At 58.2% G+C, this 25,641-nt stretch overlaps 3 protein-coding genes across 5 annotated transcripts; 2 read left to right on the top strand and 1 right to left on the bottom strand.

Moving 5' to 3' along the window:
- The first annotated feature begins 6,084 nt into the window (after positions 1-6,084).
- Positions 6,085-10,302, top strand: KREMEN2 (kringle containing transmembrane protein 2). The gene is made up of 9 exons (XM_067705130.1): positions 6,085-6,561; positions 6,800-6,974; positions 7,713-7,804; positions 7,903-8,027; positions 8,228-8,381; positions 8,824-9,156; positions 9,224-9,346; positions 9,429-9,507; positions 9,753-10,302. The coding sequence occupies exons 1-9, from the start codon at positions 6,468-6,470 to the stop codon at positions 9,961-9,963; spliced, it is 1,386 nt and encodes a 461-aa protein (XP_067561231.1). The 5' UTR covers positions 6,085-6,467; the 3' UTR covers positions 9,964-10,302.
- Positions 10,303-10,555: 253 nt separating this feature from the next.
- Positions 10,556-18,438, top strand: PAQR4 (progestin and adipoQ receptor family member 4). Of its 2 annotated transcripts, XM_067706890.1 has the most exons (3): positions 10,560-11,772; positions 13,143-13,364; positions 13,549-18,438. In XM_067706890.1, the coding sequence occupies exons 1-3, from the start codon at positions 11,607-11,609 to the stop codon at positions 13,980-13,982; spliced, it is 822 nt and encodes a 273-aa protein (XP_067562991.1). In that variant the 5' UTR covers positions 10,560-11,606; the 3' UTR covers positions 13,983-18,438. The 2 variants fall into 2 exon arrangements, with proteins under 2 accessions (XP_067562992.1, XP_067562991.1); XM_067706891.1 differs by lacking the exon at positions 13,143-13,364 and having other exon boundaries at positions 10,556-11,772.
- On the bottom strand, positions 14,882-25,590 carry PKMYT1 (protein kinase, membrane associated tyrosine/threonine 1). Of its 2 annotated transcripts, XM_067706888.1 has the most exons (9): positions 25,431-25,590; positions 24,932-25,039; positions 18,842-19,344; positions 17,458-17,951; positions 16,652-16,758; positions 16,346-16,518; positions 16,103-16,260; positions 15,103-15,201; positions 14,882-15,019 (listed from the first exon to the last, which is right to left on the bottom strand). In XM_067706888.1, exons 3-9 carry the CDS (start codon positions 19,190-19,192, stop codon positions 14,908-14,910), a joined length of 1,494 nt encoding a protein of 497 aa, XP_067562989.1. In that variant the 5' UTR covers positions 19,193-19,344; positions 24,932-25,039; positions 25,431-25,590; the 3' UTR covers positions 14,882-14,907. The 2 variants fall into 2 exon arrangements, with proteins under 2 accessions (XP_067562989.1, XP_067562990.1); XM_067706889.1 differs by lacking the exons at positions 24,932-25,039; positions 25,431-25,590 and adding an exon at positions 24,793-24,925.
- Positions 25,591-25,641: the final 51 nt, after the last annotated feature.

Genomic DNA, 25,641 nt, shown 5'->3' with positions numbered 1-25,641 from the left:
ATCTCTTGACCCGACTACCGGCTCCATGGGGCCCTCACCCACCAGCCTGGCCAGCAGTCATGGAGATGGTCCAGCAACGTGACAGCCCACCTCCCAGGTAGGAGGCAGGAACCTGCCAAGAGACCCATCATGCTGCTGGCCGCCTGCAGTGGACACGCAACACAGGGGCTATGTTTCGGGCAGTGCTCTTGGCCATGGAGCACGCTGCCCCGAGAGAGTGAACTGCCCATGGCCAAGGCCAAAGACAGCCCTGTGGGAACAGATGCACCCCAATCCCAGACCCACAGATGTGCACATCCACGGGAGGTGACCACACTTATAGAACGGCACCTGAACTTAAAAGGACAGTCAAGTCTGTGCCAGCACCAGCTGGGTCTCTGCTCAGTCCCACACAAAGAGGAACCTCACACAGGCCTGAAGTGCCCGGAGAGAAGCACCGAGTCCCAGCAGCCAATGTCACCCAAACGCCTGCAGGGTCACTGGTTTCCCACCCTCCACAGTAGGGCTTCCACGGGGCGCAGGGTAGGCGACTCCAAATCTCGAGTCCCATGACTGTCACCTTGGCTGGGCTCCAGGCCCAGAGTCAGAGGAAGGACTCAGGCTTGTCCCTCTGCCCCCATGCTCACATTGACCAGGGCCCAGCCACTCATTCTCATCTCTGCACCTGCTTTGACCTTAGAGGGCAGGTGGATGGTCCATGTTGCTCGGACCGAGGACTCCCCAATGGACATGAATTTGGATACTGCTGCCGCCTTGGGTAGCCCCATGGCCACTCACCACCCACCACCAAGCCCCAGAGGCTCCCCATCATACAGCCACTTCCTCCACGGTTCCAGAGCCAGCAAGATGTCCCCTGCCCTATCCCTGTCACAGAGCAAAGTGCACAGAGGCAAGTCCCTCTTGGAAGCTGGCCCCTGGTGGACAGCGACAGCTGGGCGTGGTCCTGCCCTCCTCCTTCCCTATTTCCACTCTGCTGCTAGTTCCCCCAATAAACCCTGTTTCATTATGTCTGCACCACGTGGAGCCACTAATATATCTCTGTGTCTCTTTGGGTGATGGCACAACAACATCTCAATTATGAAATCTGAAATAAAAAGTTCATAAGGAGCAGCGAGACTGCCAAAAAGTTACTCAAATTTTAAAAATGGGCCAGCGGCTGGCTCTAGGGTCCCCAGCCCTCAGTCTCGTCCCTGGGGTTGTGAGGTGAGCGTCACTGAAATGCTTCTCCTGGCCCAGCTCCCCCTGCCCACCCAGCCCAGCCTCCTGTCCCCATGTCCTCTGTCGAGATGGCTCCTGCTGGGTAGCACCAAGGACTTCCTTGTCACTAAATTCAGCGGGTGCATCTCAGAGTTCACCGCCTGCACTGACTGCCCCTCCTTAAGCCCTGCAGACCTGAAGGCGGCTCCCAGGTTCTCTGCATCTCCTTTGAGGGCTCCTTGGTTCCCACCCAACCGATAAGCAAGGTGGTTGGTGTTCTGGGGACTGGACCTCAGCCCTTTTCTGAACAGCCATTTTCAGGGTTCACGGTTTGTCAATCTGCAGCCCCAGCTCTGCCCTCCCTTCTGCAACCAAACCTGTGTGTCCAGCTGCCCCCAGGACCTTGACCCTGGATATCCCACGGTCACCAGCAGCAAAGGTGGAGAAGGGGAGTGTCCTCATCATCCCCCTCCTCTGACAGCTCCACCACATAAGTAGAAACCCAGAGCCGTCCTTAACACCGCCCTGCCTGTCCCTAGGTCCCGTCAGCTATCAGTGCCACAAGTGCCACCCTGCCTAGTTCTTTCTTTCTTTAGTAACAGCTTTATTGAGATACAGTCCACACACCATAGAGTTCACCGACTCAAGTGTACGATTCAGTGACTGTTAGTACATTCAGAGTAGGGCCTCTGTCACCTCTATCTAATTCCAGAACATTTCATCACCCCGAAAAGAAACCTCAGACCCATTAGAAGTCACTACCTCTGCGGTTTCTTTCCCTATGTGTTAAGGCTGATGGGGTTCCTTCCTCTGGTGCTGGGAGAATTTGGGGAATCCAGGTGTCTTAGTCCACTCAGCTTGCCATAATATACCATAGGCCCCAGAGGGGGGATCTTAAACAACAGACATTTATTTCTCACAGTTCTGGAGGCTGGAATTGTGAGGTCAGGGTGCGGGCATGGTTGAGTTTTGGTGAGAGCTCTCTTCCTGGTTTACAGTTGGCCACCTTCTTACTGTGTCCTCACATGGGGAGCGGAAGGGGGGTAGGCCTAGCTAACTTTCTGGCCTCTTCGTATAAGGCACTAACACATCATGAGGGTTCCACCCTGACTGGAACACCTCCCAAAGGTCCCACCTCTTCATGTTATCACATTGGGATTAGGGTTTCAACATGTAAATTTGGGGGGGACACAAACATTCAGTCCATAGCACTAGTAAGGCACACATATGGTAAAGAAGACTGTTAGTCAATCCTTGTATTAATAAACATCCCTGGGCTTCCCTGGTGGCGCAGTGGTTGAGAGTCCACCTGCCGATGCAGGGGACACGGGTTCGTGCCCCGGTCTGGGAAGATCCCACATGCCGCGGAGCGGCTAGGCCCGTGAGCCATGGCCGCTGAGCCTGCGCGTCCGGAGCCTGCTCCGCAATGGGAGAGGCCACAACAGTGAGAGGCCCGCGAACCGCAAAAAAAAAAAAAAAGAAAGAAAAATAAACATCCCCATCCCTAGGCCCCTGAGTCACCTAGAGCCCCAACCCTTCACCTTTGTGACCACTGCAGCATCCAGTGTCCCCTCTGCAATCTGTCCCCATGATAGCCAAGGGCTTTTCTAAAATGCAACCCCAGCATACAACACCTGCCCCAGGTGTTCTCTCCCAGGTGTCCATATCAGGTATGATTACCTGGTTCAAGGACCAGAAGCCAGAGGTACCCAAGGGAGTCTCTGGAGACAAAGGGCAGGGCGGCTGCCAGCCTCAGGCTGCATCCTCATCACAGCTCTGCAGAGCCCAGCCTCTCCTGGCTGTCCACCCTACTGTTCCCCTGAGGGCTCCGAGGGCACTAGAACAGCCCCTCAGCCTTCTCCCATTAAAAAAAGGCTCTGGCTGCTGGAAGGGCTGTTCAGGGTAACCATGGGGAGTTGGACCTCAGTTGAGAGAGCTATTAGTCCAAGTAGGAGATGGTGGTGGCTCGGACTAGAGAACTAGCAGCAAGGATGGAAAAGTGACAAGAAATAAGTAACATGTTATGAGTTGAATTGTGTCCCCCCAGAATTCACATGTTGAAATCCTAACCCCTAGTACCTCAGAATGTGACCTTATTTGGAAATAGGTCGTTGCAGATGTGATTAGTTTAGACAGGATCCTACTGCAGTAGGTTGGGCCCCTAATCCAACATGACTGGTGTCCGTATAAAAAGGGGAAATTCAGACACAGACATTCACACAGGGAGAATGCCATGCGGAGGTAAAGGCAGAGACTGGGGTGATTAGTGGCTTCTAGGAGCCAGGGAATGCCAGTGACGGCCAACAAGGCACCAGAAGCTAAATGAGAGGCATGGAACATTCTCCCTCCCAGCTCTCAGAGGAACCAGCCTTGGAGACAAGAACTGTATGAGGGTGGGGGGAATGTATTAGTCCAGGTAAGTTGTGCCAGCTGCTGTAACAAGCAAGCCCCTGATCTCAGTGGCTTAACACATAGATATTTATTTCTCCACTCATGCAGAATCCCACGCTGATACTTCTAGTTGGTGGGCTCCTTCTACAAGGTCGCTAGGGAATCTGGCTCCTTCCACCCTCCCCTAGGCCCTAGGTATCCCCTCCATCTAGTTGGTGAATGAAGGAGATAGAAACTGAGGCTATTGTAGACCAGACCTGGCTGGGGTCTACATCAGTGCTTTTCAAACTTTAACACCTGGGGATCTTGTTAATGCAGGCTCTGATGAAGGAGGCATGGAGTGGGGTATGAGAATCTGCATTTCTAACAAGCTCCCTGGTGATGTCAATGCTGTTGATCTGGGCCCTTGCTTTGAGAATTGAGGAGTGAGAGGCATCACTCCTGCCCATGCCTCATAGCCAGAGCTCACTCCTGTGGCTATACCTAATGCAAGGGAAGCAGGGGAATGAAGTTCAGCTGTTTGTGCAGGAGCTGGAGGAGCCAGGGTCAGTAAACAGGCAGGGGGCAGGTAGGGGCCAGGCAGTAGGGACCCAGCCCTCCCACGACAGTGGTACCATTGCTGCGGGGAGACCAGGGGGAGGTCCTGCCTGAGACCATGGGTCCCTCGGCAGGCAGCCTTTCTGAACTCCCTGGAAGTGGTGGGGGCGAGAGCCCAGGCCTTCCTTAGTTCAAGGTTCTGTGAGCCACCTGGGACTGGAGCTTGCAGTGGGGATACTGCCTCTCATCTTGGTGCCTGAGTCCTGGAACTGAGCACCCCCTTCTTTTCATCCAATACCCCTTTTGCAGGAGATCAGCCTGGCAGTGGGGGCCCAAAGTACAGTGGACCAGATGGACAGCCCTTTTTAATCAACCCTCCTGCCAGAAAGGGGGTCAGTTCTTCCTCCACTCCACCACTGACCTTCCTTCTGCACGAGGGGTCCTGGTCGTCTTTGTCCTCCACCCCGCCCTTTTCTCAGGTGACTCTTGGGAGCAAGGCTCCCCATGCACCCCCATCACCCAGGCCTGCTGCACCAGGATGCTGTCCCTGGGCCAGAGCCTAGGACAATGCCACGGAGCCACAGCAGCCCCCAAGCTCACAAGCAGAAGGGAGAAGGGGGCCAGGTCCATGGGTTTTACTACTCCCTCCTTAGATGGGTTCCCTGCGCTGGGCTAGCCTGCGCTGGTGAGACTCCCAGTCCATTGCTCAGCAGGGCCAGGAAACTGGGAGGTGATCCCGGGCCAGCGTGGCAGCTGAGAGGGTGCCCCCAGGAGGCAACCTGGGCACTGGCCTCCAGCCTCAGCCAGCAAACTGCGTTGGGATAACGCCCCCCCCACACACACACACCTCCCCCCAGCCTGTGTATGAGGCACAGGCTCATTCGAAGCGAGGTCTTCGCGGGTCCAGTCACCACCACCAGCACTGTGGCTTTCCTAGAATCTTCTCTGCGCCCCCGATCTGGGGCGGGGGAGGAGTACGGCGGGTACTGACAGAGCGGAGACAGGTCCTTGCAGGCTGGACAGCCTGGTGGGGGACTGGTGAGGGGTGGGCAGGCCGGACTGGGAGGCAAGATATCGGGGCCGGGCGGGCCGCTCTGGGCCCCAGGCCACCACCCATCTCCTTCCCGGTCCCCGCCCCCGCCCTCCCACGCACCTGCGCTGGCCTCTCCCCAAGCCCTGGGGGCAGCCGGCGGGCGCTGCTGGGAGATCAGAGGACTCGGAGGAGTCGGGCCCAGGGGGAGGGGGCGGGGAATTTCCCCCCACGCCTGCCTGGGCCTGCTCCCCCTCCCCCTTCCCCGCCAGGTGGGGGGGGCACCGCTAGGGGAATTCCACCGCGCTGCGAGGGCTCCGGCGAGCCTGGGCTGGGGGTCCTAGGGAGAGGAGGAGGAGAGGAGGGAACAGGCTGGGACCAGGGGCGCAGCTGCCTTCCTCCCCAGACACCAGCTGCCCCTGCCTGTCCCAGACTGAGCAGCCACCATTCCAGCCCGTGGGGCGGGTGCGGGGGCAGGGAGTGGCGCTTCCTCAGGCCAGAGGCGTCGGGACCTGGGAAGGGAGAGGCGTGAAGATCCGAAAGAGGGTGTGCGTGTGAGCGTCTCACAATGAATGGGTGACTGAGTGGGAGAGCGTGCCTGCACTTCATTCAAGGGTGTCTGTGAGCTGGGGACTCCGGGTGCCCCGGGGACGTGTGGCCTCAGGAGAGGGTCCTGTGTCTCCCCCATTAGGGTCGTTCTGTCTACCAGCCTGGCCGAGCCTCCTCCACACGCTCCCGCAGGAACCTTCACCGACCCTGAGAGGAGGAAGGGAGGGGAGGCGCGCTCCGGGACACAGAGGGTCCCGGAGATGGGGGGCGGGCGTGGGAGGCGTCTGGACCTGCTGCCTCCGCTCCAGTCTCGGGCGGGGCTTCCCTGCCTCGGTGGGGGGGGGGGGGACCCGTGGGGAGGGACGCCAGGGGGGCAGGAGACAGCGCGTCGGAGACCTGGGCGAGGGAGACTCAGAGAGCAAGAGGCAGAGGGAGGGGGCGGGTGTGGAAGCCGAGGCAGGACCCCGAGCCCGGAGAGGCAGAGACGGAGAACATCCCTGGCCAGAGATCGTCCCCCCGGGGAGACTCCCAGTAGGGGCCGGGGCAGAGAGACGCCTTCAGGGCCAGAAACCCTAGGAGGCAAATACCCCTGGGAGATATTACCGCCACCCCCCGCCCCAGATAGAGAGCGCCTCGCAGAGCGGGGACGAGGACAGACTGTCAGAGGACAACGCCCCCCAGGCCTCCTGGGAGACCCCGGAGCAACCCCAGGGGCGACAAGGGCCTTGTGAGGGCCAGGGCGACCTCTTCTTGCTTGGGGGCGATGGGGACACGGGCCCCGCAGGGCCTCCTCCTCCTTCTCTTGCTCCGGCTGCTGCTGCCACGCGGGACCTCAGCTGGGAGCCTGCATAACCCAGGTGAGTCGCGGCCCGGCGACTGGGCCGAGGTCACCATTCCCTCCTCGGCCTCCGCGCCTAGAACCCGAGTCCCACTGGCGAGGGGGCAGAGCAGGTGGTGGCAGCAGCTGAGCAGCCCGAGGGCCCCGTGGGCGCCGGGGGCGCTGGCTGGGGAGCTGGGTGGGAGTTGGCATCGGAGTGTGGGGTGAGGATGCCCGGCAAGGGTCAGGACCTCCCAGGCCCCGCCGTCGCCGTGCAGGCCTGTCCGAGTGCTTCCAGGTGAATGGCGCAGACTACCGCGGCCACCAGAACCGCACGGGCCCGCGCGGGGCTGGCCGCCCGTGCCTCTACTGGGACCAGACACAGCAGCACAGCTACAGCAGCGCCAGCGACCCCCACGGCCGCTGGGGGCTGGGCGCGCACAACTTCTGCCGGTGAGGGGCGGGGCCTTCGCTGGGGCGGAGCTGGGTGCACTATTACAGGCGTTGGCCCGGAGCTGGGCCTTGGCATGGGCGGAGCGGAGGTCTCTGCTGTGCCGGCACAGGGGCCATCTCGAGGGCCTGGGGGCGGGGCTTAAGCGTGGGGTAGAACCTTTTCTGACCTGGGTCGGGCCGTAGGCGCATAACTTCTGCAGAGCCTCAGGTCAGGCCTGGGCACTCAAGGCGCCCATAAGGGCGTGGCGTAGTCAGAGGGCAAACCCTGGAGTGAGGGGCCGGGCCCTTGGCTCACATCTTCTTTTGAGACACATCTACTGGTGGTGACGGAGGGATTGGGGGTTCAGAGCCACAGTTTCGGTCTGAAGCGGCAGGGACCGAGCTGCGCGGGAGGACACTTCCCTGCTGAACCGCAAAGCTTAGGGCTCATCACTTCTGCTTTAAAGCAGGATTCCAAGTCAAGGGACTTGGCTGAGGCCCATGGCTGGGTGGAGGACTAATACTACAAATGGCCTCAAAGTCTTCATAGCCTATCAACAGCTGAAGACCTAAAATCAGCCCCCAGGGCCCTTTAATGACTTCCCAGCGTACACTCGGAAGTCGACATCCATTCTGGTGGGCAAACCAGAATTTGCTCGAACACACACGGTGGCCATTTTGAGAATAAGCCGTGGGTCAGGGCTGGAATTTGCCATTCTTGGGACAGGAGGATCCCAACTATTTCTCCTGTACCAACAGTAACCCAGATGGTGATGTGCAGCCATGGTGCTACGTGGCCGAGACAGAGGAGGGCATCTACTGGCGCTACTGCGATATCCCCACGTGTCATAGTGAGTGGGCCGGGATGGACAAGGGTGGAAGCCGGGCTGCCTGGGCAGAGTTCGCTTTTGGAGGCGCCTCACTGAGCCTGACTCTGCTGCCCCCTCAGTGCCTGGGTACCTGGGCTGCTTCGTGGACTCCGGGGCACCCCCGGCCCTCAGCGGCCCCAGCGGCACCTCAACAAAGCTCACTGTCCAGGTGTGCCTTCGCTTCTGCCGCATGAAGGGCCACCAGGTATTGCCCACCTGCCCAGACCGGTGGTGACCCCTGACCTTGACCTCAGGACCAAATCAACTTCGAACTCTGAGGCCAAACCTTGACACTAATTTCTGAACCCCCAGCCCGATTCCCACTTTCGACCCCAACCCCTGGCTCCCACTACCCCACCCCCACCCCAGCCCCTGTCTCGGTGGTCACCCAGTCTGTGCTCCCAGTTGGCGGGCGTGGAGGCTGGCTACGCCTGTTTCTGTGGCTCTGAAAGCGACCTGGCCCGGGGACGCCCGGCTCCGGCCACCGACTGTGACCAGATCTGCTTTGGCCACCCGGGCCAGCTGTGCGGCGGTGATGGGCGCCTGGGCATCTACGAAGGCGAGGAGTGGGCAGGGATGAGGGGCCCGGGTGAGGGGAAGAGTCTGAGTGAGACTCAGCGATGCCGTGACAGGGGGCGGGATCTGGGAAGGGAAGGCGGTAGGTTGGGGGCGGGGCTTAATAAAGGGATTGGGTTGAGGACTGGGCCCGAAAACGGGACTGGGCTGAACCTGGGGCCAGGGGTCTGGGTCTGAGGACGGGACCTGAGAAAGAAATTGTTTGAGGGCGAGACTTGAGGAGGGAATTAATAGTTTGACAGCGGGGCCTATGGAAAGGGTTGGACGGGGTCGGAGGAGGGAGTTGGGCTGAACCTGGGGTGGAGGCGGGGTCCGAAGATGAGGCTGGTCTGTCTGGGGCGGGGCCTAGCTGGGAAGGGGCGGGGCTCTATGTAGAAGGAGGAGCCCGCCGGTCTCCGGGTTCTGACCGCCGGCCCCGCCCACAGTGTCCGTGGGCTCCTGCCAGGGGAACTGGACTGCACCTCAAGGTGTCATCTACTCCCCGGACTTCCCGGACGAGTACGGGCCGGACCGGAACTGTAGCTGGGCGCTGGGCCCCCCGGGCGCCGCGCTGGAGCTCACCTTCCGCCTCTTCGAGCTGGCGGACCAGCGCGACCAGCTGGAGCTGCGCGACGCCGCCTCGGGCAGCCTGCTCCGCGCCTTCGACGGCGCCCGCCCGCCGCCGCCGGGGCCGTTGCGCCTGCGCTCCGTCGCACTGCTGCTCACCTTCCGCAGCGACGCTCGCGGCCATGCGCAGGGCTTCGCACTCACCTACCGCGGTGAGGCCCCGCCGCGTCCCCCCTCAGCGCGCTCCCCCGCCAGCCTGCCTCACACCCCTCTCCGCAGGGCTGCAGGACGCCGACGACCCTGCGCCCCCCAAGGGCTCGGCCCAGACCCCTGCAGGGCCCCCCGACGGGGCCAACGTGAGCTGCAGCCCCCGGCCTGGAACTCCAGAGGCCGCGATTGGGGGTGAGACGGGCGTGGGAGGCGGGAGAGAGTTTGGGGAACAGACCCTTCCAGCCCTGTCCTCACCGCACTCGTGTGCCCGCAGCCCAGGTCTTCTTGACGGTGACGGCCGTCTCAGTGCTGCTGCTGCTGCTGCTGTCCCTGCTGCGCCTGCTGCGCGGACGGTGCGCGCTCTGGGACAGGACCTGAGGGCGGACCTTGCCGGGAGCCTGACGCCCCACCCCGGTGCCCCGGGGCGTGGGGGGCCCTGGTGGGAAGCTAGGGCCCACGACGGGAACAGGGCTGGAAGGAACTCCTGGGTTCGAGGGACGAGGATCACGCGTTCGAGGGACGCATGGGATCACAAGCGAAGCAAGGTGCTGGAGGTGAGGTTGGTTGGGGGTTCGGCTGACGTCTGTTCCCTCTCTAGGAGCTGCCTGCTGGCTCCGGGTAAAGGGCCCCCAGCGTTGGGGCCTTCCCGGGACCCCGCAAGAAGCTGGGCCGTTTGGTACCGCCGGCCTCGAGGGGTCGCCCTGCCCTGTCCTCCCGGGGACCCCCAGGTTGAGAGTCTAACCGCGAGTTACCGGCCATTGAGCGCCTCCAGCCAGAGTTCCCTGCGCTCACTCATCTCTGCTCTCTGACTCGGGACCCTCAGGGTCCACTGGACCCTCCTGCAGCGGGATAGACTCCTGAGACCCTTTGCCACACACTGCCTACCTTGGCCTTCTGCCCCTTTGAAGTTTGGCAGCTCGGCCTCTAGTCATCTCAAGGAGGCCAGACGTTGGACAGGAAGCATCTGGTGCTATTATTGGGAACTTCACCTGACCCTCGGGGTCCAGATGGTCAAGGCAAAAGGGCAAGAGGAATTCGACTTCCCTCATAAACCTGGATACCTGGGTCTTTGAGCCCCTTCTGGGGTGGTTCTGGACTGCTGCCCAAAGTGAAATGTGAGAGGTCAACAAAAGTGGTCAAAAGACTAATCATAGGTTTTGAATAAAAGACCTATTTTGGTACAGGGCTCCGGAATTTCTTATGTGTGGGAAGAGCTATGAGGGTACAGTGCCAAGAGTGGTTGTGTACATGCAAGTTAAAGGCGTTCATCGCAAAGAGTTTCATGTAGCAGCCTGGAATGCAGAGGAACCGCGGAGGCGGAAGGATGAGTGGGCGGGGTCCTGGAGAAGGGGAGGAGGTGGAGGCCGGTTGTCAGCAGGGTTAAGCAGAAGAAGGGATGCCTTCGTAGACCTGATTTAGGATGAACCCTGGTGGGGACCGAACTTTCTTCCCTGGCCTCCTGCCCTCTCTCCCTCTCCGTTTCCTGCCCGTCCTGGGCGGGGCCGAAGATGCGCCTTTGGCTTGAACAGTGAGCGACTTTGGCCCAGACCAAGCTCGAAGAAGCCTGGCCCGAAGGGCAGGGCCTCACTGGAGGGCTCCGAGCACGTCAGGCACACCCCTAGAGGCCCGGGCATCTCGGCACGCCTTGCTGCGCTCCGGGGAAGTCGGGCGAGTGGAGATATCACCCGTGGAGTAGGGGCGCGCCGGCTCTAGACCTGGCCCGTCCGAAAATCCCGGGTCGGCAGCACCTTGGACAGAGACCGGGCTGTGGGGTGCTGCAGGGTGGAGGGGCTGTGCCCGGGAGGGTGAAGGCCCAAGGGTGAGTCAACCTGGCGGTAGCGCGAAAAGCCCGGGCGCAAACTGCAAGGGAACGCGAGCCACCGGGACCCAGAAAGTCGGGTCCCAATCTAACAGGAACCCCATGCAAATAAGACTGGGACCGCATATATTATGCTAAGACGCTGAAGGTCTGGGCGGCTGCCGGGAGGAACCTCCCAGTCGGCCGCGCCCATTGGCCCTCGCAGCCGCGACGTCAGGAGCCCAGAGCGCGAAACCCTGACGGGATGGCGGGGGCGAGCAGCTGGGGCGGAGCCTGGCGTCCCCTCCCGCGTCCGGCCGCGCCCGTCCTCCCGGCAGCCCAGAGACTACTGGCCGCTGCCGCCGCCACAGCAGCCGCCGCGAGCTGTCCCTGCACAGCGCCTGCCAGCCGCACTGCGCTCCGGATTCCTGTGCGTCCCCGGATTCCTGTGCGTCCCCGGCCTCCGCCCAGGCGTGGGGTCGCGGGGCCCGCGCGTGCGCAGCGGGGCACGGGCCGGGACCCCCCCGGACCAGCGCGTGCGCGGACCGAGCACTGGGAGGTGGGCGGGCGCAGGGATGAGGCTCCGGGTGCTGTTGGCCCGCTGAGGAGACCCGGGGGCAAGAGGAGCGCGGACCGACTTCGCCCGGCCGGGCCATGGCGTTCCTGGCCGGGCCGCGCCTGCTGGACTGGGCCAGCTCGCCGCCGCACCTGCAGTTCAACAAGTTCGTGCTCACCGGCTACCGGCCGGCCAGCAGCGGCTCGGGCTGCCTGCGTAGCCTCTTCTACATGCACAACGAGCTGGGCAACATCTACACGCACGGTGAGCCGCGCCCCTCATCCCCCATCCGCGGCAGCCCTGCCCGCGCCGGACCGGGGGCCCGAAGGCCGAGGAGAGCCCCAGCGCCCAGGTCCTGGGCTGCCCCGGCCCTGGCACGGCCAGGAGCCGTGGTGACAAAGCTGCCATTGTGCCGATCGTCGCTGCCCGCGTCTGCTCCCCCGGCGGGGCCCCCGGGGCAGGCGAGGGAAGCAGAGTCGGAGACCGAATCCGCTTAATCCCTCTGAGCCCTGGGAATAAGGAATCTGGTTTCCGGCTGCTTCGTAATCCCTGCGCCCTGGCACCCTCTACCGCCAACACCCGTCCCGGAGATGGGTGTTGACTTTGGCGAGGAGGGGCCCAGGAGGAGAAGCTAGGCCCCGGCCGCCCTGCAGCCCCCGCCCGCCCATAGCAGCCCAGCCGCCGGGCTCCGCCTGGTGGCGGCTCCTCCCCCCCTCCGACCCCGCCCCGGGCCCCTCCTCCGCGGCCCCGCGGAACTGTGCTGACACAGCCCTGCCCGTCCTTGGCCTACCCGGGTGGATAGAGGTGCCCTGAGTGCGCTGGGACCAGCCTTGGTACCTGCCCCCAGGGGGACTGTGGCCTGGCTAGACCCTGCCAAGAGTGGGCAGTCAGCGGCCACAGCCTGCCAGTGCCGACCTTTGACCCATGTGAGGGCAATGCCAAAGTGCCTGCAGGAAGTGGTAGGAATGGTTCTGAAGACCTGGACTGGGAGGACTGGAACTCCCTGAAAAGGTGCCTGGGTAGAAGATGGAACAGGGTTCTTTCAGCCCCCTGCCCTGCCTGGCCTCACCTGCTCTGGTGGACAAAAAGGCCCACAGCCTCCATCTGTCTGGTCCCTTCTGGAGAGGAGAGGACATAGGGATTGGCAGGAGCAAGATAAGTGGCCCTGGGATCTGTTGTCATTGCCTACATGTCGGATTCAGAACTCACCTTGAGATCATGCCCCCTCTGGCTTCTGCTGATATATACCTAGGCCAGATTGGGGAGTGGGGGCCCCCTGCTTTCCTGGGAAGTGGTGTGGTGGCTGCAAGGGTGAGACCAGCTTGGGAGTCAGACTGCCCAGGGCTCTGTGCTGCTTCATTGCTTACTTGCTGGGGTTCCCTGGGGCAGGTTACTCAGTTTCCTCACCTATAAAGTGGGAATAATGGTCTCCCCTTCCCAGAACTATTGTGAGCTCTGCTAAATAAAGTTACCGAAAGCCCAGAGCCTGCCTCTGTCCAGGGCCGGCCAAGAGTTGGCCAACAGCCTTGTCAGGACCTGTCTTGCTCCCATCCCTCTAGCGTGTGGCCTCATTGAGGACATGACTTGTCCTCACTGCTGAAGCTGTCTGATGGAAAACTGTCTCCCTCCCCCAGGGCTGGCCCTGCTGGGCTTCCTGGTGCTGCTGCCCATGACCTTGCCCTGGGGTCAGCTGGGCAAGGATGGCTGGCTGTGGGGCACACACTGTGTAGCCTGCCTGGCACCCCCTGCAGGCTCTGTGCTCTATCACCTCTTCATGTGCCACAAAGGGGGCAGCCCTGTGTACACTCGGCTCCTTGCCCTGGATATGTGCGGGGTCTGCCTCGTCAACACCCTCGGTGAGCCAAGGGATGGGGTGGGGGGCGGAGGGCTTGAAGGATGGGAGCTGGGGGTTGGGTACACTCACATGAGCCTGAGATAGAAAGGGCAGGTATCAGGGAAACTGGAAGAAAAAAAAAAAGGGACAAGGGCAGGTGGATCCCCAGACTGATGTGCCCTCTCCTGCCTCTCTCCTCTGTGCAGGGGCCCTGCCCATCATCCACTGCACCCTGGCCTGCAGGCCCTGGCTGCGCCCAGCTGCCCTGGTGGCCTACACCGTGTTGTCGGGTGTGGCAGGCTGGCGGGCCCTCACCGCCCCCTCCACCAGTAGCCGGCTCCGCGCTTTTGGCTGGCAGGCTGGCGCCCGCCTCCTGATGTTTGGGGCCCGGGGAGTGGGGCTGGGCTCTGGGGCTCCAGGCTCCCTGCGCTGCTACCTGCGCATGGATGCACTGGCACTGCTTGGGGGGCTGGTGAACGTGGCCCGCCTGCCAGAGCGCTGGGGACCGGGCCGCTTCGACTACTGGGGTAACTCACACCAGATCATGCACCTGCTCAGCGTGGGCTCCATCCTCCAGCTGCACGCTGGCGTCGTGCCTGACCTGCTCTGGGCCGCCCGGCACATCTGCCCCCTGGACTGAGCCACCTCCCGCCCGCCATGCCGGCCTACTCACAGTCTTCTAGGGCCAACAGCACCATGCTGGCTCCCTGGATGCTTCCAGCAAATGGGACTTCCTAGCGGGGAGCCCTCGTCTGTTCATCCATTCTTCCCTGTGGACTAGCCTCTTTTACTCACACGTTGGATCTCCACTTCCCCTTCCTGCCTTCTTCCACGGGACTTATAGGCTGAAAGGAAACCTTCCCTTCTCTGGGCCTGTTTTTACCCTCTGTGACCTGTGAGGTTTGGGCCAAAGGGACAGTTGGGATCCTGCCAGCCCAGAGCCATCACCCACCCTGACCCTCACATAAGGCACCTCACAGCTGCCTAGCCCAGCCTCCTGCCCTCTGTCTGTCCACCCTGCATGCTGGCCCTCCCAGCAGCCCGTTCTCCCTGCTGTCCAGAGACTGGAATGAGGGGTCTGGACAATAGGACTAGCCTCTTATCCCAGGACCTAGGGGCAGGAGGGTGGTGGCTGCTGCTTTTTCCAAGCAACTGGCACAGAGATGTAAAGAGCTGAATGGCCCCGGACCCAAGCCCCACTGGACTGAGGGCACCCTCCACCTTGAGTGCTCTGAAAGCTTGACCTGCCCAGCAGGGACATGCCTGCTCAGGAAATCTTTGCTCCACACAGTGGGTGACTCCCAGCTCCAATCTGCCAGCCTGGGGCTTGGGGCCTTGCAGCAGAGCTCAACCTTGGGCCGTCGCAGGGGCCTCAGACCCTGGGCAACGTCAGTAAGCGCCGTGTTGCCATGCAAGCAAGCTTGGGTACTCCCAAGATTCAAATACCTTTTATTAGACACGGCCAGGCAGAAGGGACCACTGGAGTTTCCAGATGGACCCCAGCCTCCAGGAGGATGGAGGGAAGGGGCTAAGAGGTTAAAAGTGCCGAGCCTGGGCCTGTGGGCTCAGGTTGGGCCCAGTGAGTCCTCAAACAGGCTGAGGAGGTTCCGAGGCTCAAAGGCGGGGAAGGTGCCCTGTGGAGGCTCTGAGTCAATGTCACTTAGGTCCAGAGAATCCCTAGGGGGAGAGAAGAAAGAGAAATGACTCTCAGGATCCAAAAGCTGCCCCCTCCCACCCCCTGGGACCCTGGGCCCGCTCACCTCAGCGTGTACCTGCCCCGGGAGGCAGGGGAGCCACTGCAGGGGGTGGAGGTGCTCCCGGCAGCACTGGCCAGGATGGCCTCTGGAGAGAGTGAGGGCCTGCGGGGGGTAGGCAAGACAAGCAGGGTGTTGAGGGGAAGGGAGGAGGCCACGGCTGGGTGGGAGCAGCAACACCAATCCTGACCCTGTGCGGGCTCCGAGCTCCTGCCTGACACAGGCAGGTGCCATTCTCGGACAATGGGCATTGGTGGACATTGAAAGAACACTCTGACAACTTCTAAAGTCTACCTGACCACACTCAAATGCCACCTCTGTCCCTTTTCAGAACACATGGGCTCTGACTGAGCTGACTTTGAAATGACCTTGTGGTATCTGAAGCTCATCTGGCACTTTGCCTGCTATAAAGCGCCCCCATGGCAATGGGGTGACATTCTCGTAAGGAAGGGGTTAATGGCGTGATTCCTTCTGAGAACTGTCTGCCCTGAGCTTGTAGTTTCCTTTGCAGTAGTTTCTTAATTACAGCCTCTCACTTGGCCACCAGGCACGTGGGACTAAGGAATTCCTCCCAGGGCGGGAGCTCACCAGGCTCTGGGGGTTTTGCGCCCTAAGAGGAAGGATAACACCTTGCCCTTGGGTATTGGCAGCCTCTGGGGGGTGGGGGCTGCACCGCCTGCCTTTCCCAGCAGGTGCTGTGGCCCCTGTGCTGCTCCCCAGCATGGCAGCACCCTCACTGTGAGGTTGCCAGTTCGCCCTGCTCCGTACGGCCCCTGGTCCACACACTGAGATTAGAAGAAACAACTGCATTCAAACTAGGCCAGGCCGCACCCCCACCAGCCTTGGTTTCCTTCCCGGCGTTTGATGGGGGCCAGGTTTGTGGGAGGAATGCCGGTTCACTACTAATTCCCGTGGGGCTGGGGCCTGGGCCTCGGGCATGGGGTTTGGCCATGCTGACGGCCCGTCTCCCCCAACTCCCAGCCGCCTGCCCAGAGTCCTCACCCACCCTATGCTGTCGTCATCCCAGTTGCTGGCGAGGCTGCTGTCCAGGAGGAGGCTGCAGGGCGGCGAGCCAGGTGGGGTGGCCGGCGGACCCAGGGGCTGCAGCCAGCTGGCAGGGTGTGCCAACCCGTGCCAGAGCCAGCATAGCAGGGAAAGCAGGGCCTGTGGGGACAGGGGGCCGAGGGAGGCTAGGTAGACCCTGGGCCAAGGAACAGAGCAGGGCCGCCCATCACCTTCCCTGGCTTACCTGCCACAGGGCCCACCCTCGACTGAGGGCCTCGGCAGCCATGTACCACAGGACGGTCCAGGGCCGCGGCTGCCTGAGCATGGGCAGGGCCAGCAGGGCCTCGGCTGTGGCCCGCAGCTTGGGGTCAGGTTCCAGCATCATGGTGAGGACAGAACGCAGCTCAGAAGACAGGCCTGTCCCCGGGGCAGGGCCACATCAGAGGTGATGGGGCCTTGAGCCTGGCAGTCCCTTGCCACCAGCCACCCCCCATGAGAGCCTGCCCTCCCTGTGGCAGTGCATCCCCTCCAATCCTCTCCTCCCACTCACCAGCAGTGAACTCAGGGGGCAGGTAGCCCTGGCGCAGCTGCTGCCAGCCCTCCCCACCATGGGGCAGCTCCATGTTGCACGCCACCTCCAGGATGGTGAGACCCAGGCTGGGAGGGACAGGGACAGAAGAGGGGCAGGGTTGACTTCGAGACACAGAACCCAGAGCCCCAGGCTACCCCCAAGAAGAAGGGTAGGAAAGGGATGCTATCTTCCACCATGAGCCAGGGAGGTGGGGAAGGAGGCGCTGGGGGCCCTAAGAAGGTCTCGGCAGGGCTGATGATGGGGACTATATCATGGAGCACAGACCCCGGGCCCAGCGTAGCTCACACACCACCTACCCCCCCACCCCGCCCCAACAGGACTGGCACTCTGGTCGCTGTTGTTAACAGTGATGTTCTCATCATCCTGTTGATGTGACTGGATGCTACTGTCAGAAGCAGAGCAGTGGTGACCAGCATGGACCTTGGAACCCAGCGCCTGGTCCAGGCCCAGCCCCACCTGCTCACTGTGGACTGGGGGAAAGTCCCCTAACCTGCTGTGCCCAATTCCCCTGTGAATGGAGTAATAATAGTCCCTCCCTTGGAGGTGTGGTGAGATGAGTGAAGAGACAAGTGAATCAGGTAAAGTGGCTCCAGAGGGTTCTCTGATTAGCTTAACTCTCCAGACCCCTCTCAACTAGAGGGCGGGACCCCCAACCCCTTGGGGAAGCATCTCCCAGCAAGTCTTCCTGACTTTGGGCTAGGATGGTGACCCTCTGCTGACCACTCCCCCGCCCACCAGGAAGAGCCTCCCACGTCGAGCCCTACCTGAACACATCTGCCGCTGTCCCATAAGCGCCTTGAAGCAGCTCGGGGGCCATGTAGCGAGGGTCTCCCTCCTGGGCCTCGCTAGCTCCGGATGCACCCAGCTCCACCAGCAGCCCAAAGTCACCCAGCTTGCAGCGGTCCCGGGGCCCCAGGAAGATATTGGAGGGCTTGACGTCAAGGTGGACCAGGCCTTGGCTGTGCAGGTGGGCCAGGGCCAGCAGGATGTCCCGCAGGTAGCCCCAGACCTGGGCCTCGGGCAGGCTGGCGCCCCAGGCCTCACAGTGCTGCTGTAGGCTGGGCCCACACAGCTCTGTCTGCAGGTATAGGATGCCGCCCTCCTCCCAGGCTTGCTCCAGCCGCACGCAGCATGGGTGCTGCCCCACCTTCTCATGGCCGCCGACCTCGGCCAACTTGCGGGCCCGGTCCTTGGGGCCCCGGAAAGGTGACATGCAGCGCTTCACGGCATAGAGCCGGCCGTCTTCCTTGGAGCGCACCTGGAAGCAAGGGGGAACAACCACTCAGGAGGACAACCCAGATGATTCTGTTAAGATTTCACGTGTGCGGAAGGTATGGCATGGCAGCTACCTTAGAGTGACCCCCACGTGTGCAAGAGCAAAGCTGGACAAACCTCCACCCCAGGTGCTGGTTTGCTGGAGACCCAGCGAAAGAAGAGACAGGGCAGACCTCTAAGTACAAGCCCAGGAGAATGCGTTAAGTAAAAAAGCTGCCTACAGAGCAGCACGGGCAGTGTGGTCTGCCATGCAGCATATGAGATGGGTTTGTTTCTATCTGGTCAATTCCAGAGAATTACAGAGAAAAGTCTGGAAGGAAGAACGCCCACCTGAGAATCACCGTGGTTTCCCCTGACCTAGGGGCCTCTGTACTTTTTAACAAAATTGTCTTCATGTAGTATTTGTGTAAGGAAAACTACCATTTTAGAGGAAATATACATGATTGGAAAATATATTTTAAGAAACAAAACGTGGCATGGAGGTGTCGCCTGAGTGCTTGCAGCAGGAGGGAGGTGGGGTGGGCACTGCACTGGGGGCGGGAGGTGGCCTGGCTCCGGGGCCTTGTGGAGCTTGCCAAGACCCCCACACGGCTGGCACCAGGCAGGAGGAGGTGGCAGGTGGGAGCCATCGCAAGGCGTGCCAGGCTCTGGACAAGGGGAGAGTGTGTACTGAGGGGGCCTCAGAGGGGCCTGCATGTGGGGTTATGAGAAAGCGGCCAAGTCCAGCACTGAGGGGAGCCTGCCAGCCCAAGAGGTGGGCCGTCAGGGGAAAGGAGGGGAACAGGCTTCCCAGGACACTGTCCCATCCCAGCCAGGGTGGCGAGGCGGCAGGGGGTTACCCCAGACAGGCCTGGGGAGCTGTCACTGACTCACCTTGAAGACCTCTCCATAAGAGCCGTGGCCCAGGCGGCCGAGCCTGTGGAAACTCTGCTGGAAGAAGGACTCCGGCCGGCTCGGGTCATACCCGGGGCTCTGCAGGGGCTCGGAGGCTCGGCCTTGGAACGACACCCGCCGGGGCTGGGGCTGGTGCCAGCCTGGGGTCCGAGGAGGGAAGAGGCGGCTGATGGGGATGCTGCCCTTGGCAGGGGGCCGGGGTGGGAGGCTCCGACTGAGACCCCGAGACCTCTTGAGGGAGAAGCCAGGTTCTGCATGGCGGAAGTAGGCTGGGACCGGGACGGGGGTGCCACTCAGGGGTGGCGGGGTGCCCTCTTCGGGCACAGGCATGTCCAGCACAGGAGCCCCCAGAGTTCAGAACAGTGTGTCACTCAAAACAGCACCTGGTCCTATGGCCCCAAAGAGGCTGCAGAAGAGAGCCGAGTCTACGCCACACACACACACTCTGCTTTAGGCATGGAGGCGGTGGGCACAACAAGCACCTGGTGGAAAAAGGTATACAAATGTATGCACGCCTGCAGGTGGCCACCTGCACCCTGGGGGTTAGAGACACATAGACTGAAAACCACAGGGTCGTGTCCTGGAGGTTCCCACAGTCCAGCAGAGGTTAAACCAAGGCATGTTCTGGAGCCAGACCATACCTGTGTGCACATCTCTGCCTTGTTTGGCCCTAAAATATCCCACCTTGGGGAATTCCCTGGCGGTCCTGTGGTTAGGACTCGGCACTTTCACTGCCATGACCCAGGATTCAATCCCTGGTTGGGGAACTAACATACCGCAAGCAGGGTGGCATGGCAAACAAACAAACAAACAAATAAATAAAACATGGCCAAAAAACTAAATAAATAAAAATTAAAACTTAAAAAGAAAAAATCCAGGGACTTCCCTGGTGGCACAATGGTTAAGATTCCGCACTCCCAACACAGGGGGCCCGGGTTCAATCGCTGGTCAGGGAACTAGATCCCACATGCATGCCACAACTAAGAGTTTGCATGCCACAACTAAGGAGGCTTCTGGCCGCAACTAAGACCTGGTGCAACCAGAAAAAAAAAAAATCCAACCTCTTCCAAGACTGTAAGGTAGAAATATTAACACAGGTCTGCTATCCTTTATCTCCAATTCCAAAGGAAAAAAGAAAGTCTAGGGCTTCCCTGGTGGCACAGTGCTTAAAAATTCACCTGCCAATGCAAGGGACATGGGTTTGATCCCTGGTCTGGGAAGATCCCACATGCTGCGGAGCAACTAAGCCCATGTGCCACAACTATTGAAGCCCGCGCACCTAGAGCCCGTGCTCCACAAGAGAAGCCACCTCAGTGAGAAGCCCGTGCACTGCAATGAAGAGCAGCCCCCGCTCGATGCAACTAAAGAAAGCCCGCGTGCAGCAACGAAGACCCAATGCAGCCAAAAATAAATAAATAAATAAATTTATATATTGAAAAAAAAAAAAAGGGCTTCCCTGGTGGCGCAGTGGTTGAGAGTCCGCCTGCTGCTGCAGGGGACACGAGTTTGTGCCCCAGTCCGGGAAGATCCCACATGACGTGGAGCGGCTAGGCCTGTGAGCCATGGTAGCTGAGACTGCGCGTCCGGAGCCTGTGCTCCGCAACGGGAGAGGCCACAACAGTGAGAGGCCCGCGTACCGCAAAAAAAAAAAAAAAAAAAGAAGAAAGTCTGAATTTCAAATTTCTTTCTTGCTTCCTTTTTCGTAGTTAAGGTGCTAAAACTCAGTTAGTGGGGTTTCGCTTCCAGCTCCATGTAGCAGAGGCTAAATTTCAGCTGAGTGTAGCAGAGAGGCTGGGGGCTTCCTCCTTTCACCAGCCCCTACTCAGAGAGACAGGCACCACTGTCCCTGTCCCCAGCTCCAGAGCTGTGGCTCAGGAGATTCTGCCCGGGGAGAGGCAGGTCATGAAACAGAGAGCTCCAAAGCTCTCCCTGCAAAAATGTGACTTGATTAGAAGTAGAGTGTGAGAAGTTCAAGCCTAAAGGCCCTCTCAAAATCAGTGGAGGTTTTGGTACTAAGCAATTAGGAGGAGGCCGATACCTCCATTTGCACTACAAGTGAACCACAGGACAACTAGTTTACCAGAGAGAACTGGGGAAAGAGACAGCTAAGAAGAGGCTTCCTGAGGTTAGAACAAACCTTAAACACTGAACTCCAAAGCTACCCCTTTAGGGACTTCCCTGGTGGCACAGTGGTTAAGAATCTGCCTGCCAATACAGGGGACATGGGTTCGAGCCCTAGTCCGGGGAAGATCCCACATGCACCACAACTACTGAAGCCCATGCACCTAGAGCCTGTGCTCCACAATGAGAGAAGCCACGGCAATGAGAAGCCCAAGCACCGCAACAAAGTGTAGCCCCCGCTCACCACAGCTAGAGAAAGCCCACACGCAGCAACAAAGACCCAACGCAGCCAAAAAAAAAAAAAAAAAAAAAAAAAAAGCTACCCCTTTAAAGCCCAAATTTGACTGGATCAGTCTATGGAGCAATTGATGTTCCAGGGCATTGTCAAAAACAACAGAGCAATCATCCAGCAATTGGTGGGGCCTGACAGCTGGGTATGATCAGGGAGAAGACAAACAGAGCCCCCCTAAAACCACTAGTGTCCCAGGGTGACTGTGCACATGCCCAAGGCTGGGCCCTCTGAGGAGCAAAGTCAAAGGCTTCACATTGTTTAGGAAAGAGACATCACTACAGTGGTCCAGCCACTTTAAACAAGCAAAAACAATCCCAAGCCCCCAGGGGTAGGGTGAGGAACCAATATTCACAGTTGCTACAACATACTATCTAAAATGTCAAAGAAAAATTACAAGATATGCAAAGACGCAGGAGAGTGTGACCCATACACAGGAAAAAAAACATACAGCAAAAACTCCCTGTAAGAGAGACCAGATGTCAGATTTAACAGACAGACTTCACAGTAGCCACTATAAATATGTACAAAGAACCAAAGGAAACCACACTTGAAGAAGTAAAGGAAACACAATGACAACATCTCATTAAATAGAGAATATCAATAATGAGATAGAAATTATAAAAGAACCAAATGCATAGTTGAAAAGTACAATGTCACTGAAATGAAAAAATTCACTGGAGGGGTTCAACAATAGATTTGAACTTGCAGAAGAAATAATCAGTGAACTTGAAGATAGTTTGATAGAAATTATGCAATCTGAAATACAGACAAAGAAAAGGGAACCAAATCTCAGAGAAATGTTAGGACAGCATTAAGTGAATCAACATATGCATGATGGGTACACCAGAGGAGAGAAGAGAAGGAGCTGGAAAAGTATGGATTAAAACTTCCCAAATGTGATTTAAAAAATATTAACATAGCCAAGAAGCTCAATGAACTTCAAGTAGGATAAATGCAGAGATCCACACACAGACACACCATATTAAAACTGCTGAAAACCAAAAACAAGGGGAAAATCTTGAGAGGAGCAAGAGAAAATGACTCATCACTGACAAGCCCCCCCCATAAGATTAACTGTTAACTTCTCAAAAGAAACAATGGAGGCCAGAAGGAAGTGGGATGACATATTCAAGCACTAGGGAGAAAATTTGTCAACCAAGAATCCTATATCCAATGAAACTATCTTTCAAAAATAAAGGCAATAAAGAGGGCGTCCCTGGTGGCGCAGTGGTTGAGAGTCTGCCTGCCGATGCACGGGACGCGGGTTCGTGCCCTGGTCTGGGAAGATCCCACGTGCCGTGGAGCGGCTGGGCCCATGAGCCATGGCCCCTGAGCCTGCGTGTCCGGAGCCTGTGCTCCGCAACAGGAGAGGCCACAGCAGTGAGAGGCCCTCATACTGCAAAAAAAATAATAAATAAAATAAATAAAGGCAAAAAAGAGATTCCCAGATAAACAAAAACAGAAAGAATGCATTGCTAGCAGACCTGCTTTACAAGGAAAACTAAAGGAAGTTCTTCAAGCTGAAACAATGTGATCCCAAACAGTAATTCAAACATACATGAAAAAAAGGAAGAGCACCAGTAAAGGTAATTATGTAATATAAAAGACAGTATAAATGCATATTTTTCTCCTTTCTTCTTTTAACTGATTTAAAAAGCAACTGTATAAACTATGTATGTAACTGTATTGTTGGGCATATAATATATAGAAATGTAATATACTTGCAAATAACAGCACAAAGATTTAAGTGTGTGGGAACAAAATTATATTGGACTAGAAAATGACACCAGATGGTAACTCAAACCCACAGGAACAAATGAAGAGAACCAGAAATGGTAAAAAAGAAGGTCAATGTAAAACAATTATACATATACACTTGCTTTTCTTTCTTCCCCCAATTTCTTTAAGAAATTAAAGATGATCTAAATAAATGGAAAGGCATTATATGTTCATAGATCCAAAGACAATATAAATAAAATGATAATACTCTCCAAATTGATCTACAGACTCAGCACAATCACTATCAGAATCCCAGGTAGCTTCTTTACAGAAATTGGCAAACTGATCCTAAAAATCATATGGAAATTAACAGGACCCAAAAGAGTCAAAACAAAGTCGGAGGACTCACACTTCCCCATTTTAAAACTTACTACAAAGCGGGACTCCCCTGGTGGCGCAGTGGTTAAGAATCCGCCTACCAATGCAGGGGACACGGGTTCGATCCCTGGTCCGGGGAAGATCCCACATGAAGCCCGTGCACCACAACTACTGAGCCTGTGCTCTGGAGCCCACATGCCACAACTACTGAAGCCTGTGCGCCTAGAGCCCACGCTCCGCAACAACAGAATCCACTGCAGTGAGAAGCCTGCGCACCACAATGAAAAGTAGCCCCCCTGTCACAACTAGAGAAAGCCCGCACACAGCAATGAAGACCCAACAAAGCCAAAAATAAATGAATAAAAATAAATAAATGAATTAATTAAAAAAACTTACTACAAAGCTACAGTAATCAAAACAGTGTGGTACTCACATAAGGATAGACATGAAGATCAACGAAATAGAATTGAGAGTTCAGAAATAAACCCTCACATTTATAGTCAATTGATTTTGACAAGGGTGCCAAAACAATTGAGCAGAAATAAAACAGTCTTCTCAACAAATGGTGCTGGGACAACTGGATATCTACATGCAAACCTCATTTAGCAGAAAAATCTGACCTGGCCTATTCTTCCCTCTAAGTGTAAAATAATAATATATTTCTTGACAGAAATATTAATGTGTTTGATTATGAAATGATGTCCCAGACCCATGAATGGATGGTGTTACATATAAATGTTACACGTACCCTATTAGCTTTCTAAAATGGGAGACATTTTGAATTCTGAAACACACCTGGCCTCAGGGGTTTGTGGACCTGTAATGCTAACTTCATGGAAGCCTTAGTCTAGTGTCTGGCATGCAGATCCCTCAGTAACTGTTATATAATAAATAATATATAATAAATAACGCTCTGAGTAGTAATTGAAAGAACACACAAAATACAGTGGTCCCACGGGTGTAAGTGACTTTTGTATTGGAGCAAAGAGGGCTACTGTGTTGCTATAATGTTATAATTGAAAGAATAACAAGACGAAAAAAGGAGAGAAGTCCAATTTTGAGTGGAGCCACAGTGTATCAAAAGATTCCATACTTAGCAGGGGGTGAGTCAGTGACTGAAACTGGAGGGAGCAGTCATCTGAAGGGTACTCTCCAGTGCCTAGGAAAGTGAGGCATGAGGGGAGGGACCCCACAGGGGCCTGCATGGGAAGACTCACCCTACAGCCTGTGGGTACCCTCCCTCTGCCTCTATGCATCTCAGGAATCCCATCCCAGAGTTTCTCAAAGTGAGGGACCAGGGTGTCAGGAACCCCTAGGGTGTTGGTTAGAAGTAGAGCCTCCGGGCCCAGCCATATCACATTCAGGGACATTGGGCACCTGTATCTTAAACCAATTCTCAGATCATCCCAATGTCACTTACGTTCTAGCACCATTGGCATGGCCAAACAGCTTTGGGGGTGGGATGGGGAGGGAGGAGAAGCAGGGGCTCCCGGTGAATCCAGGGTGGCCCTGAGCAGAAGCCAGGCCGGGATGAGCTCTGCAGCTTTCAGGGGCCTCACCCTCTCACTGGGCAGGACACATCTGCTGACCACGGTCTATCACACTAGACTGTGAGTTCCTCCTGGTCAGGGCCACAGCTGATTCACCTCCGCGGGCGTGGGGAAACCCTGGCGAATAAAGTTGAGCAGACCAGCTGTCACGGGGGAGGGGCTGTAGATGGAAGGTCGGTGGGGGCTTTTCCTGGGAAGGGACGAGTAAAGGGGGAGCAGTCGCTGTGGAAGGGGGCTCCCAGAAAAAGAGGGAGGCCGGGAAAGGAGGAGGGCAAGGACCGTCTAGGGGCAGGAGCCGCTAGAGGGGAAGTGGGCGGAGCCGCCCGCGGCAGGGCTGGCCCAGGGAGGGGTGGGGCTGTCGGAGAGGTGAGGAAGGAGGCGGGAGGGGTTGGGGGTGAGGCAGATCCGGGGAAGGACTGTCAGGGGGCAAGGAGTTGCTCGCGAGGAAGGTAGAAGGGAGGAGAGGGCGATCCCGCCCGAGAACCTTCAGGGCCGGGTATGGGCTCACCTGGGGCGGGAGGGCGGGACGCAGCTCAGCAAGGTCCCAGATTCCGGGTCGGCGGAGGGCACAGGAGCTCTCGGAGCGGTCCGGGGTCTTCGGCCCACCGCTCCCCAAGCCAGGGCGGGAGGATTCTCCGGAGGGGGAACGGCCCGTGAACGCGCGCGGACACGGCTCGCGCCAAAAATTCCAAACCGGCCTCGAGGCCCCGCCCAGGAAC

The sequence above is a fragment of the Pseudorca crassidens genome, chromosome 15 (assembly GCF_039906515.1).
Source record: "Pseudorca crassidens isolate mPseCra1 chromosome 15, mPseCra1.hap1, whole genome shotgun sequence".
In the NCBI taxonomy this organism is placed as follows: Eukaryota; Metazoa; Chordata; class Mammalia; order Artiodactyla; family Delphinidae; genus Pseudorca; species Pseudorca crassidens.
This window is presented reverse-complemented; position numbering and strand designations above follow the sequence as displayed.